The sequence below is a fragment of the Solanum stenotomum genome, chromosome 2 (genome assembly GCF_019186545.1).
Source record: "Solanum stenotomum isolate F172 chromosome 2, ASM1918654v1, whole genome shotgun sequence".
Classification (NCBI taxonomy): domain Eukaryota; kingdom Viridiplantae; phylum Streptophyta; class Magnoliopsida; order Solanales; family Solanaceae; genus Solanum; species Solanum stenotomum.
In genome coordinates, this window is record NC_064283.1 from 19,015,833 (window position 1) to 19,029,287 (window position 13,455).

The window sequence follows — 13,455 nt, forward strand, 5'->3', positions numbered from 1 at the left end:
CTCAAGTTATCTGTTAATTCTTTTTTTTGTTTCCATTCCGTGATGATTTGAATGGGTTATTGGTGATCGTTTAAGGCCCCCCCCCCCAAACTCGTTATTTATCTAGTTAATTCTTTTCGTTGTTACTGTTAGGATAGAAGTAGAGTTTGTTACCTGTAATAATATGAAGTAATAGTCAAATTATGAATATCTTTGAGGAAAGTGGACAGAAATATTTGATAGGAGAAAGAGGTATCCAAGTTTGAATGATAGTGATTCTGTTTTGGTGGTTAGGTATTAGCTTCTTTTTTATCAAATGAAAAGTTTCGTTGTTTTCGGCTTAATCTTCCTCTTTTTTTGAAATGAATAAAATAAATTTGACATGACGATGACCACTCCAGGAACTATTTCTTGCCTCTAAAAGTAATGTTACAGACCCTTTTTTTATTTTAAATATACATGAAATTGTACACCATGTGCATTACTCATACAATAGTTTCATCTAGTATGCAAAATGATTGATGTATTCTCTCACTGTCCCTCACATAAACTATGCAAATATTTATTACATCCCTCTTCAGAGATTTTGTGTTAACATTATTTACTTCTCCTTTTGGACTTAAAAGAATAAACATATGTTCCTATGCTTTAGAAAATGGTTGGAGATACATTAAACCTTCCATTGTATGTAGAAAACATATTTATATGCTACCTGATTATATAATGTTTACTTATCAAGTTTTCTGATAAATATAGTGTCCATTTGCTAATTATTTTTCCTCTTGATATGTTTCATGTACAATTGGAGGGCTGGAGTTTCTACTTTAGAACTCGTTATTGGCCTAAAGTATTAGGCCAACAGCAATTAGGATCATCGCAACGCTTGGACTCTCGCAAATTAGGAGTCTAATTTTTTTTAGCCTTTCTTTCGTTGTCCTATTTATGTTGTTTTGATATGTTGGCTAACCTTTACTTACAAGCTTTTGATATATTGCTTGGCTTTTATTTTAAAGTTTATTTATGTGAGCTAATATTATTTGTTTTATGAATTTAGTTGATACACCTTTAGAACAAATGATACAAAAGATATTTTTTAAAAAAATGGGTTAGCATTTTCACTTATAACATTTTTTCAAGCCTTATAAGTTGAAAAGAGGGGCTTATAGTTTTAAAAGATCTCCAAATGAAGTTTCAAAAGGGTGAAATAATATTCATTTAGGTAATTAGGTAGGAAAAAATAAAACTCATGAGTTGGGACTTCCAAATGAATTTAGAGATCCATAAAGGCAAAAAATAATTAACTTTAAAATAATTACTTGTGGAATTATATTTTTTTTAAAGAAAAAATAAGTAGGGAAGTAGACTTATATATTTAACAAAACAAAATGTGACTATAGAATGAGTCTTAATAGTTAGGTCTATTTTTATATTCTTTACATCGCCCCTTTACAAAATGTATTGACTTTTCTTACTTTTTGGATCAAACATTGCTAAAAATATTTTAATCTTTTAACATGCTATTTCAAAATTTAAGATATGCCAACAGATTCAAATACAAGGTACATACATATATATGTCACACATATAAAGGTATATTTTCTCTACATAACCTATTATTATCTACTATCTCTTTTACTAATGTTATTTATTTATTTTTGTAATCTATAAATGCCTACACATATTACTTTACTAAATCTAATCTATTGTTAACTTATCCTTACAAGTAAATAAAATAATAAACATTCACATGTTTTACACAACTTACTGTAAGAATTATTATTTATTTACTATTAATTATTTCTTACTTATGGCCCAAGTTTACTTGGAATCAAAGTAATACCATAAATAATATTTAATAAGGAATAGATCTCGTCCGTACATTGGTTACTTGATGGACGTACCAGATTAAGTCATAACCTCTATAAATTGGTCCTCCCTCCACCCATTAGGGTTACCACATATTCTCTACAATAATTTCATCGCTGACGGTTGTGGTAACGTAAGGTTAGGGCAAGGAGGTAGAAATCAATTTACGACTAACGCTTCCGCTTCTCTCTGTGATGATGTCTTCCTCATCAGGTATGTTCCCTAACATTCTCTATGTAAGATTATCATGTTCAAGATCCTGAAAGTATTTAATCTTACACTTACATGTATATACTATATTTTATAATAAACATAATTTAGATCACAAACTCTATCTAGTATTTTAATATTTAATATCATTATTATTAATTTATTTAAAATTTTTAGGAAACTCTATTTTTATGTATTTTCATCCAAATTACATATCACATATTACTACATATTTACACTTGACTACTATCTTATTTTTTTATTTTATTTTATTTTCGTCTTATTAAAATGACATATTTTCATAAATTCAACTTCTATACACTTTTTAGGATAACTTTACTATGATACATCTATATTTTCCAATATTATAAAACTAACATACCTTTAAATACATTTATTTATTTATTTTACAATATGATAAAATACTACTATTAAATCTATTTTATAAGACATTTATATGTCGTATCTTGTATTTTACTCTTTTCTTAAACTAACCAATTAACTTAGCATTGATTTTTAAAGCAAATAAATAAACAAGTTTTCCTAATCATATTTTCCTAAATTGAGTTTAAGGACTATCTTCGGATAGGCTCTGAGAGGTGCTTAACACCTTCCCCTCGCTTATTCAGAATCTCACTGGTTTCGCAAATCAAAAATAGAGTTTACATTTATATACATAAAATGGTTTTTCTAATATTTTCCTTAAAATTTAGGTGGCGACTCTAAAATAAACAAAACATTTTTTTCAAAAATCAGAGTGACAGTCATATTATGTTGTGAACTGTTTCGGCTAGTTCGAAATAGGGTGCGCCAGTTATTAACTAAGCAAATGTTTCATTAATGAATGTTGATGCGCCTTTTTTTGACATATACAACAGCAACAACAAATTCACACCTACTAAACTCCCTAACATCCTCCAAATTAACCTAGATTTAGAAAAGTAGGGAGTACAGATTCATGTTTAGCAAATTCCTCAACAGCCTACAAACTCACCTAGATTTAGTCAATAACAAACCACAGGACTAACTATGAATTAATTGATATTCTGTACTTACCACAAAATACTATGAGCATATTGGGCATTCATGTGGCTTGCCCTTCTCGAGCCAGAACCAAACAACATCATGCTCATCTTCCCCTTCATCTCTAGGGCATCCTACAATTCTTCTATCATAGTAGGATTTGACAACAACAGGCGCTTCCTTTGTACCAAAAGGACCTTCAGGAAAGTTAATGTCAAGAATATCCCTTCAAATTAGACGTTGTTAGCTGATAGAAGACAATTCCTAAGACATTTACAAGCTTTCAAATAAATATTTCAATCTCTAATGTTCATACTATCTCAAAATAAAAGCAACTAACTCATACATAGACACAAATAAACTAAAAGAAAACAAAACATTTCAAAAGACAATCTACAATACCATTCTAGAACACCTGGCCAATTTAAATGGACACCGAATTTAATACTATATGTAACATAATGAAACTCAAATTTAGAAAATGTACAGATTATTTAGAACTCAAATTGCATCTAACAATTCAAAATCTCATAAAATGAAAAGATAGTCATATAAATTATGATTTTTGAATACCATCAATAGGGCAAACTGATGAACGGAAGAAGGTTGGCATTTATGAGCATAGTGATTGAATCTATCTTCATCGTTACAACCCATATACACACCCGTAAATCCCCCAAGTACCCACACCTGTAAATCCCCTAATTCATCAAAACAATGTCGAAATTCTTCAAACTATTTCTCCAGTTTCTCGAATGTAGGCGAACCAAGTATCGACTATCGTAAAATTCCTTCTTCCTCCAAACAATGTTGAAATTCTTTGACCTATTTCACCAGTTTCTTGGATGAAGGTGAAGAAAAATTAGGGAAATCACCACCATTCATCGAAGTGCTGAAAAATGTAGAGTGACAACGAGATTTGAAAAATGATGAACTGGTTACAATGGAGAATTTATGAGTTAGGCGTGAGATTTGTGATATGGGCAAATAGCAACTCTTATTCTTATTTGGGGCACACATTTGATTTTAGAGTTAAAGTTATTTATATTTGAGAATTTTTGTAATTTATTTTGTATGAGTTTCTTTTTTTGGCCAATTGAAAATTAGAGGGAGAATTAAATATGTTGGAGGGAATAAAATATCTTAGAGAAAATTTTAGGAAATCTATAATGTCACACATATAAAGTGTTGTTTTTTAAATTATAAAAATATCACACTTTAAAAGTGCATTCATAGATGTAAATAAGCATTGCCAATTATATCATGATATGACTATGCTTAAAAAATATAGCATATACTACAAAAGAGCACGCTTGACAAATGTTGCTAATGTTATTGTGGTCAAAACCTAAAAACTAAGGCTACACTTTAAAAGTGTACCCAAAAATATTTAAAGCAACATTTTACAAGCGTTGTCCAAATTTATTGTGGCCTTAGGCCTAAAATATTATAGTGAAAGATTAGATATGAACTCCTCTTAGTAGCTCAATTCTTTTAATATATTATTCACTCAAAATGATTCATCTTTTCCTCCTTTATTTTCTTCAATAGCGAATGACAACAAAATTGAAATTTGAAATATTTAATTGAAATTTATGCTCTAAATTCAAAGGGCAAAGAAAAGTAGATCAAAGTTCAACAAATCTAACCATTCCAAAAAGAAAAAAAGAAGAAATATATGTGTTTGAATCCCAAGTCTTCAGTTCCAAATACACATGGTAAATTCAAACTAGTTAGGTTTATTACATAAATTATATGCATCATGCTAGGGTACAATCGAATTTCATTTTAATCCGAAAAGAAATAATTTTAAAAATTACTTATTATTAATTTCTCATATTTAAATTTTGCATGTCATAATTTTTTCTATAGAATACATTGCCAATAAAAGTGAATCGAATACATAACACTATACCTAAATGAATATTTAGTAGCAACAAAAAATTTAGTGATAATATTTATTGTCGCAAAAATATTTAACGGTAATAAACTAAGTCATTCTATCTTAGAATCATTAAAACATCTATTGATATTTATATAAAGTGTTGATTATATACCATATATTATTTTCACTAAACATAATATAATGGTAATTATATTATCACCACTAAATAGTTGCTACAAAAAAATTAATTGTTGTAAGTTCTTTACTTCCATAGTATAAGATACTCCAATTACCAAATTAACATTTAGTTTCTCATCAACTTTCTGACACTTCACTATATCTATGTCTATCATTGTGTCACACTGAAAAAGACTTCTTCTTATTTTATTTAAATTATCAATCTTTCGATCATTGCCAAACAACCAAGTGTCCAAAAATTAAAAAAAAAAATAGTTGGTTGGTGATGACCCTTTGAAACAACAAGGCTGGTGCTAAAAAATGACATGTTATAATTTATTTTGATGAAAATTTGTAAAAGGAAAAGAAAAAAACCAAAATTATTTGAATGTTTTGTTGACTTGAAGTGGCATCTTTTAAAAAGTTTCCGATTCTACTTATAAATAAATGTCGCGATGAAATGAATAATTGTTGCACTTTTATCATATTGTCTCGTATTTGAAAAGTTAAAAAATTCTAAAGAAAAATATTTTCCCTTTTAGTTGGGTCCAAAGGTAAATAGTAAAGACTAAATAGGAAAAAAAAACCACGAAGAAGAAAAAAAGGATTGACAAGTTTTCCTAGTTTTTCTTTTGAACTTTCTCTTGTGTGTCTGTATTGTCTGAATAAATTTGAATAATTAAGATTTGTAATAAAGTCTTAATATTATTTAAATATAATTTAAAGATTTCTATAAAGAGAATGTGTATTTCATCACTACTTCATCCATTTTGATAGCTAACCGTTATCTCTATGCACTTGTATGAATCAACTACCACGGAGCCAAAACCATCTATATATAAATAAAGGAGAATGTTAGACATGCTTATGTGACATGCTTCTAAGAGCTAGAAAACTATTTATTTATTTTTTTGTGTTTTTTGGCCATTTTTAAAATTTTAAAATACAAAAAATTCACCTAAATATTAAAGATAGTCACATTTAATTCTTTCTTTATCAATAGTCATATTTAATTTATTTCATCATTAATGCTATTATTTTTATTCTTTAATATTTCTCATTTTCTTCTTTTCTTCCCTAATGATATTTATATTATTTCTTTAAATCACTTTTTCCCCTTTTTGGTTCTTTTTATATTTTATTTCTATATAATATAAACTTTTCTTTTTTGAAAAAAAAATTACGATTTTGTAACCTAAATATCTATAACATTTCCCAAAGCCACTTCTCTTCCTTTATTTTTTTTTATTATTATTTATTCAATTCAAGAAATTTATATCTCTATTTAGTATAAAAGTCTTTCTTTTATCTTTTTAATTTATGTTTTTCCTTCTTTATTTACTTTTAAAGTTTCACTTCCATAATTTATATCTATTAAACTTATATTCTTAATAATATAATTAATTTCATGACTTTTAAGTTTTCATATTCATAACCTCCAACTATTAAATTATAAAATTTAAGATACTTTATAATAGTTCTCCATTTTTGTCAATATAAATTCACAAGTTTTTTATTTCATGAAATTTCAACTCAAGATTATTTTTATATTTCATTTTTTTTTGTTGTATTATTCTATTATCAAATCCTTGTGTTAACTTGACACGATGAAGAAGACTCTTGACTGTTGATTAATTTGACAAAAAAGGTGTCGGTCAAGAACTCAAAAAAGTAGGCACTTATTTTGTATTCTTATTTTTATCTATTTTCTTATGATAAGATTCTAAGGAAGACGTATGTGTGTGTGTGTTTGTATTTTCTCCATGTAACTTCTTTAGTTTGAATTTGTATAATTTTTTATTATTGCAAGAAGTTTGTATTTTTGTTTAGATGTAAATTAGTTATTGTAACTTTGTGTGTAATAATACTAACTACTAACCAATGTTCAACAATATTATAGTACAAAAAATTATTTATGTTTTCTTAAAGATTCCTCTATTTTTTCCATATAAAATCATAATTTTTTATTTCATGAAACTCCTACTCAAGATTATCCTTTTTATTTCATATTTGAAGTCATGTTTAGTTAGAGGAAATATTGACAAGAGCTCAAAAATTGTGCCTTGATTCATTAATATTTTTTAAACAAATAATCTATTTTCTTATGATTAAGGTCCTAATAAAGGTATGTGCATTGTGTTCTTTCATCATTATTGTAACTTTGTCTTATGATTAAGGTTCAAACATTATTATTGATAGATTAGAAAATTTAAATATATATCAAATGTTGAAATGCGACCTTTTTATGATATTTTTTTACAGTACAAAGAATCATTTATGTTTCTTATGATTAACATCCTAAGAAAGATGTGTTTTTGTTATTATAAGAAATTACTATTAAGTAGGATAGAAGAAGGAAAAGAGAAAAAGAAGAAAAAATTAATAAAATATAAAACAAATACTACAATAAAGGGAGGCAAAATTAAAAAAATATGAATATTTATGTAGATAATGATGAAAAATAAGAGGAAAAATAATAACAACGAGTTGAATAAAATTGACACCTCTNATTTCTTATGATTAACATCCTAAGAAAGATGTGTTTTTGTTATTATAAGAAATTACTATTAAGTAGGATAGAAGAAGGAAAAGAGAAAAAGAAGAAAAAAATTAATAAACTATAAAACAAATACTACAATAAAGGGAGGCAAAATTTAAAAAATATGAATATTTATTTAGATAATGATGAAAAATAAGAGGAAAAATAATAACAATGAGTTGAATAAAATTGACACTTCTCTTTGGCCAAGAATCCTATTTGTTTATTTATTTATTTTCACTATAATTCTATTTATTATTATTGTTGTTATCATAAAAAGAACTGTGGTAATGACTATTTTTGTATTCATTTTTATTCTTTATTGTAAAAACCTGAATGTCTATCAATAAAGATATTGTAAGAATTTTTAGAAATGATCACACTAGAGTTTGAAAAATTGTGCATTAGTTTCATTTTTTTTCCTTTTTCTTAATAATTAAGATTATAAGAATGATAATTGCATTATTTATTTATTTACATTCTCTCCACAATTTTCTTTGTTTTATATTTTACACAATTTTTTTTTTATTATTGCAAGTTTATAACTTTTTTGGTCCAAAAGAACAACTTATGATTTTGTTGGAAGTCATATCACTACTGACCCAACATTTCTTTTTGTGAAATCACTTATACATCGGGATATGTATAATATATATACACATATTATAAATATTTTTTCTAGCAATATCATATTTTAATAAAATTATTGACATCTTATCATCTTTTTAACCGCTTATGATTTTGTTATAAGTTTATAATTTTTTTGGTCCAAAATAACAACTTATGATTTTGTTGGAAGTCATATAACTACTAACCAAACATTGAGATATATATAATATATATATGCACGTATTATAAATATTTCTTCTATCAATATCATATTTTAATAAAATTATTAACATCTTATCATCTTTTTAACCGCGTGGATAAGTTTTCTAGTTGTTGTATATAAGTATACTTTTTATGGTAAAAATTTTATATTTATTTTTTGAAAACATTATACTCAATAAATAATATAACATACATACAATAATTTGTTTTATTAGATAGATTGATTGTCAATTATTAATAAGATACACGTACAAAAACACCTATAGTTACTAAGGATATGAAAAAGGAAAAATAGTACTCCAAACCACGTTCACACCCTATATATAATATGGGCCCCCACAAACATTGNGTAATTAATTATCGTGATTCATAATATTTTATACAATTATTTAGTATAGTAAAATTATTAACATCTTATCATCTTTTTAACTGCGTGGATAAGTTTCCTAGTTGTTGTATATAAGTATACTTTTTATGGTAAAAATTTTATATTTATTTTTTGAAAACATTATACTCAATAAATAATATAACATACATACAATAATTTGTTTTATTATATAGATTGATTGTCAATTATTAATAAGATACACGTACAAAAACACCTATAGTTACTAAGGATATGAAAAAGGAAAAAATAGTACTACAAATCACGTTCACAACCTATATATAATATGGGCCCCCACAAACATTGATGTGATTTATATAGATGATTAATACTACACAGAGATCAACAAAAAATCGCCATGGGAGTAGCAGCTCACTTCAATCGTTTCTGGTTCCTTCTCTTCATCCTCTATTTCTCCATCTCCCTCTCCTCCATTTCTGGATCCGTAAGTTATTAATCTAAAAATTGTCTCTAATTAATCGTTAAATTTGGTTAAAGCTAACAAAACTTTTTGAATTTTGTGGAAATGCAGGAAGAGGATTGTGTTTACAGTGCATACATCCGAACTGGATCAATCATAAAAGGTGGAACGGATTCGATCATCAGTTTAACTCTGTACGATGCAAACGGGTACGGTATTCGAATAAAAAACCTGGAAGCTTGGGGTGGGCTTATGGGCCCGGGTTACAACTATTTTGAGAGAGGAAATTTGGATATCTTCAGTGGTCGAGCTCCATGTTTGACGGCGCCGATCTGTAAAATGAACTTGACTTCCGATGGAACAGGTTCAGGTCATGGATGGTACTGTAACTACGTTGAGGTCACCGTCACCGGAGTCCATAAACAATGCAACCAACAGAATTTCGAAGTCGAACAGTGGCTCGCCACTGATGCGTCGCCTTATCAGCTTACTGCCATTAGAGATCTATGTAAGAAGAAGACCAAGTTCGATGATGAGCGTCTGCCGGTTAGCGAAATTGAATCTACTCCACATGTTTCTGTGATGTAAGTCTACGGTTATAAGGCTTTATCGGGCCGGGCCAGGACACTTTCCTCTTTTATCCTTGTGAGTGTGAAATTTATCAGGGACAAGAATGGTATTTGATGAAATGTCATTGTTCTAGTGTGATAATATTATTGTATGGTGGAATAATAAAGTTGACTTTTTTAACTTTGTGAATAGTAAGTAGTAGGTTGTATTGCTTTTACATTTCTATAATTATTTGTTTTTATTGTGTGTCGCTCATAGTATTGGCTTTAGGAATCATTTGGTATAGTATATTAGCAAATTAATACATATGTATTAACTTTGTATTTTAGTAATACCTTGTTCAATATATTTTTTCATGATATATATAACTAATGCAATCTATTGTATATTAAGGAGTGTATTACTAANGGGACAACTAAAAAAGGAAATATGGACAAGTAAATAGGGACGGAGGGAGTAGGTTGTATTGCTTTTACATTTCTATTATTATTTGTTTTTATTGTGTGTCGCTCATAGTATTGGCTTTAGGAATCATTTGGTATAGTATATTAGCAAATTAATACATATATATTAACTTTGTATTTTAGTAATACCTTGTTCAATATATTTTTTCATGATATATATAACTAATGCAATCTATTGTATATTAAGGAGTGTATTACTAATATATGAAAATCTATATTATTAGTAATGCAAGGAGATTTTAATCATTTTAAGTTAATTAGTTGTTATGTTTTTTTACTATCAACTTTTTTTCATGCCTATTTTGATTAGTACTTATGTCGAGAACTCTCTAAAATAATCTCTCCATTTCCACAAATTAGAGATAAAATATGTGTACATTATATTCTGTCCATATTCTACGTACTTGTGAGATTTTATCAAGTATGTTATTGTTGTATATCTCCCACAAAGGCTATATTTTCCAAAAATAATGATTTGTCCCATCCGTTATTTTCAGATCTATTTATTATGTGGAAAAATGAAGATATCTATGAAAAAAGATATTAAATTAAAAATGAACTTGTGAAAAATGAATGGAATATTATGTGAAAAAACATAAGAAAAGGAAGTAGGTCGAATTAGCCAATTAGGTCACCAACAGTGTTCACACAAAGCTATAGTAATATTTGATATTTCTTTTTAGCAAAAAAAAAAATTGATATTTCAAATTTCAATATGAGCTTCGGACACTTTACAGAAAAATAAAAAATAAAAAAGTCTAGTAGAATATCCGAGCTGAAAATTTGTCACCACTTTATGAATATGAAGGGACCAAATTTAGAACCCACGAGAATATACCTCTCCACTGCTCCATTTTCAAGATATTTCCACATTAAAATATTACTTGACAAAGACAGAAACAATTATCAATGAATTAGTCCATTCGTCTCACAATATTTTTTATTAAGTTATTTGATTTTCATAAGCATAAATTTTAATAATATTCTGTTATTAGTTTATGTATGCGTGTTTTAATATTCTCTGAATAATCATGTACAGTGAAAGTTAACCAAATGGATAATCGATAAACTTTCTTAATTTTTCAAACTTACTACTGGGTCAAATAATTGCTTACCGACATACAAAAAAGGACAACAAAGAAATTATGTGAGATTTTTTTGGATGATTTATCGATGTTTTTTTATCAATGGTAAACAAACAAGTGGCCGCTTCACACGTTGTTGGTCTAAAAAATAGAAAATGTCAGCTGAAAATGGGAGTACCCCTTCAAACACGCAATTAGAGAACCTTTCATATTTTATTTTGATAAGAATTTATGAAAAAACAAATAAGATGTTTGCTCGCTGATAATTTCGACATATATACTCCTTCCGTCCATTTTAAATTGTCATCTTATACTTTTCGAAAGTCTATTTGACTAATTTTCAAAGTGAAATTAGATTTTATTAATTCGATATTTTAAACAAAAAATTTAGATATTCAAAAACTATACGAAAAGTACTATAAATTGCAATTTTTGCATATAAACATGATAAAAAATACATCGTAAAATGTTAGTCAAAATTCTTATCGTTTATAGTTTGATTCTAAAAAAGGAAACTATGACAATTAAAAATAAACGAAGAAAATAGTGTCCTAGTTGCAGTACTAAAAATTTTATTTAAAAAAATAGAATTTTGATTTACTGCTAATTTTAATAATTATTCAAACTATCACTATATTGGACTTCAAATTATTGCTATCAATGAAGAGGCGAGGTTTTCAGTTTCCCATTTCATGAAATTATTTTATTCTATTTCATAAACAAACAACTTACAAGAGACGATAGGAGGTAGGTGTAGTGATTAATTAGATTTCAGGGGCTGGTACAACTACCTCTAGAGTATTATTTTTATCAATAAGTTATAATGAAATTTTGATAGTGGAAAGATGATACTTATTTTTTATTTGAAAAATAATCTTCGTGTCACAATTTAATAAATTTTACTATATTATAGTAGTGTAAAACATACGTTAAAAACAATTAATCCAAATGAAAGTATTGTAAATTCACAAAGAAATCAAAAATAAGTTAAGAGACAACCTGCGAGGTGATTCCACGATTGAACTTTAAGGATGAATATGCAAATATGGTGTGCTTGAGTGTGCAAATATTCAACGGATCGATAAATCGAATCGAAAAAATATTATTTGTTTATTGCTATTAGATTAATGGATTTTTAATAGTTTTATAAAAAATATTATCGAGTTATCGATTCGATTTTAATTTTTTAATATTGGGTATTGGATAAACCAATAACCCATTAAGACGGTAGTTGATTTACTACTTTACCCCTAGATAAATAGTAAATATTAACTCAGCGGAAGACTTAACTCATCACATACGCATTTATGAAGTAACTAGAATGTTATAAAGGAACATTCAACTGGCCATTAAGGCAAACTCAAGTCCTTAACATAGGAAATAAAAAGTAAAGACAACTGAATTAACTAACTGACTGTCTATCTGTCTATGAAGCCTCTAAACAACTGAGATGGACGTCGGGACAGGCCCACGACATCCTAATGAACTAATACTAAAACTGAAAGCAATGAAAAGGAGTCCTCTGGAATGCAAAGAGGCTCACCAACAGACTCTGAACTACTCATTGGATCAACGATGCGCCGGATGTCGATCCTAGTTACCTGTGTCTGCATCATAATAAGATGCAGGCCAACTGACATCAGCACATTGAATGTACGAGTATGCGAGTTGGAATGCTAAATACAACATAGGCTTGAAAAGAATCCGAAAGAAACTAAAGAACTTACGTGGCTGAACTCGCTTAACATAACTAAACTCATTTCAATATAAAACAGTTTTAAAACAAGTGCAATATAAAGAAAAGTTGTTTAAAACATGATGTCAACTCTGGGCGTATGCAAAGATACACTAAAACTCTGAAATGTATGTAAATATACAAATAACTGTGTATATAAGAATACAAATAACTTTTGTGGGAGTTTCTCTAACTGACAACCATCACTTAAGAGTTATAGTGATGATACAACAATCTTCCTCACGCTGCCAGCGCATCCTATACCTTGCCACATGTATAAGACCT

General features: G+C 27.7%; 1 protein-coding gene and 1 pseudogene across 1 annotated transcript; one reads left to right on the forward strand and one right to left on the reverse strand.

Moving 5' to 3' along the window:
* Positions 1-2,919: 2,919 nt before the first annotated feature.
* Positions 2,920-3,691, reverse strand: LOC125855786 (uncharacterized; annotated as a pseudogene).
* A 5,493-nt stretch (positions 3,692-9,184) lies between these two features.
* On the forward strand, positions 9,185-10,075 carry LOC125855245 (PLAT domain-containing protein 3-like). The gene is made up of 2 exons (XM_049534950.1): positions 9,185-9,340; positions 9,428-10,075. The coding sequence occupies exons 1-2, from the start codon at positions 9,254-9,256 to the stop codon at positions 9,902-9,904; spliced, it is 564 nt and encodes a 187-aa protein (XP_049390907.1). The 5' UTR covers positions 9,185-9,253; the 3' UTR covers positions 9,905-10,075.
* Positions 10,076-13,455: the final 3,380 nt, after the last annotated feature.

Excerpts from the sequence above, each read along its gene's own strand:
- LOC125855245 (XM_049534950.1), top strand. The coding sequence starts at position 9,254 with ATGGGAGTAGCAGCTCACTTCAATCGTTTCTGGTTCCTTCTCTTCATC. Across the intron at positions 9,341-9,427 it reads TCTCCTCCATTTCTGGATCC|GAAGAGGATTGTGTTTACAG; the intron begins GTAAGTTATTAA and ends GTGGAAATGCAG.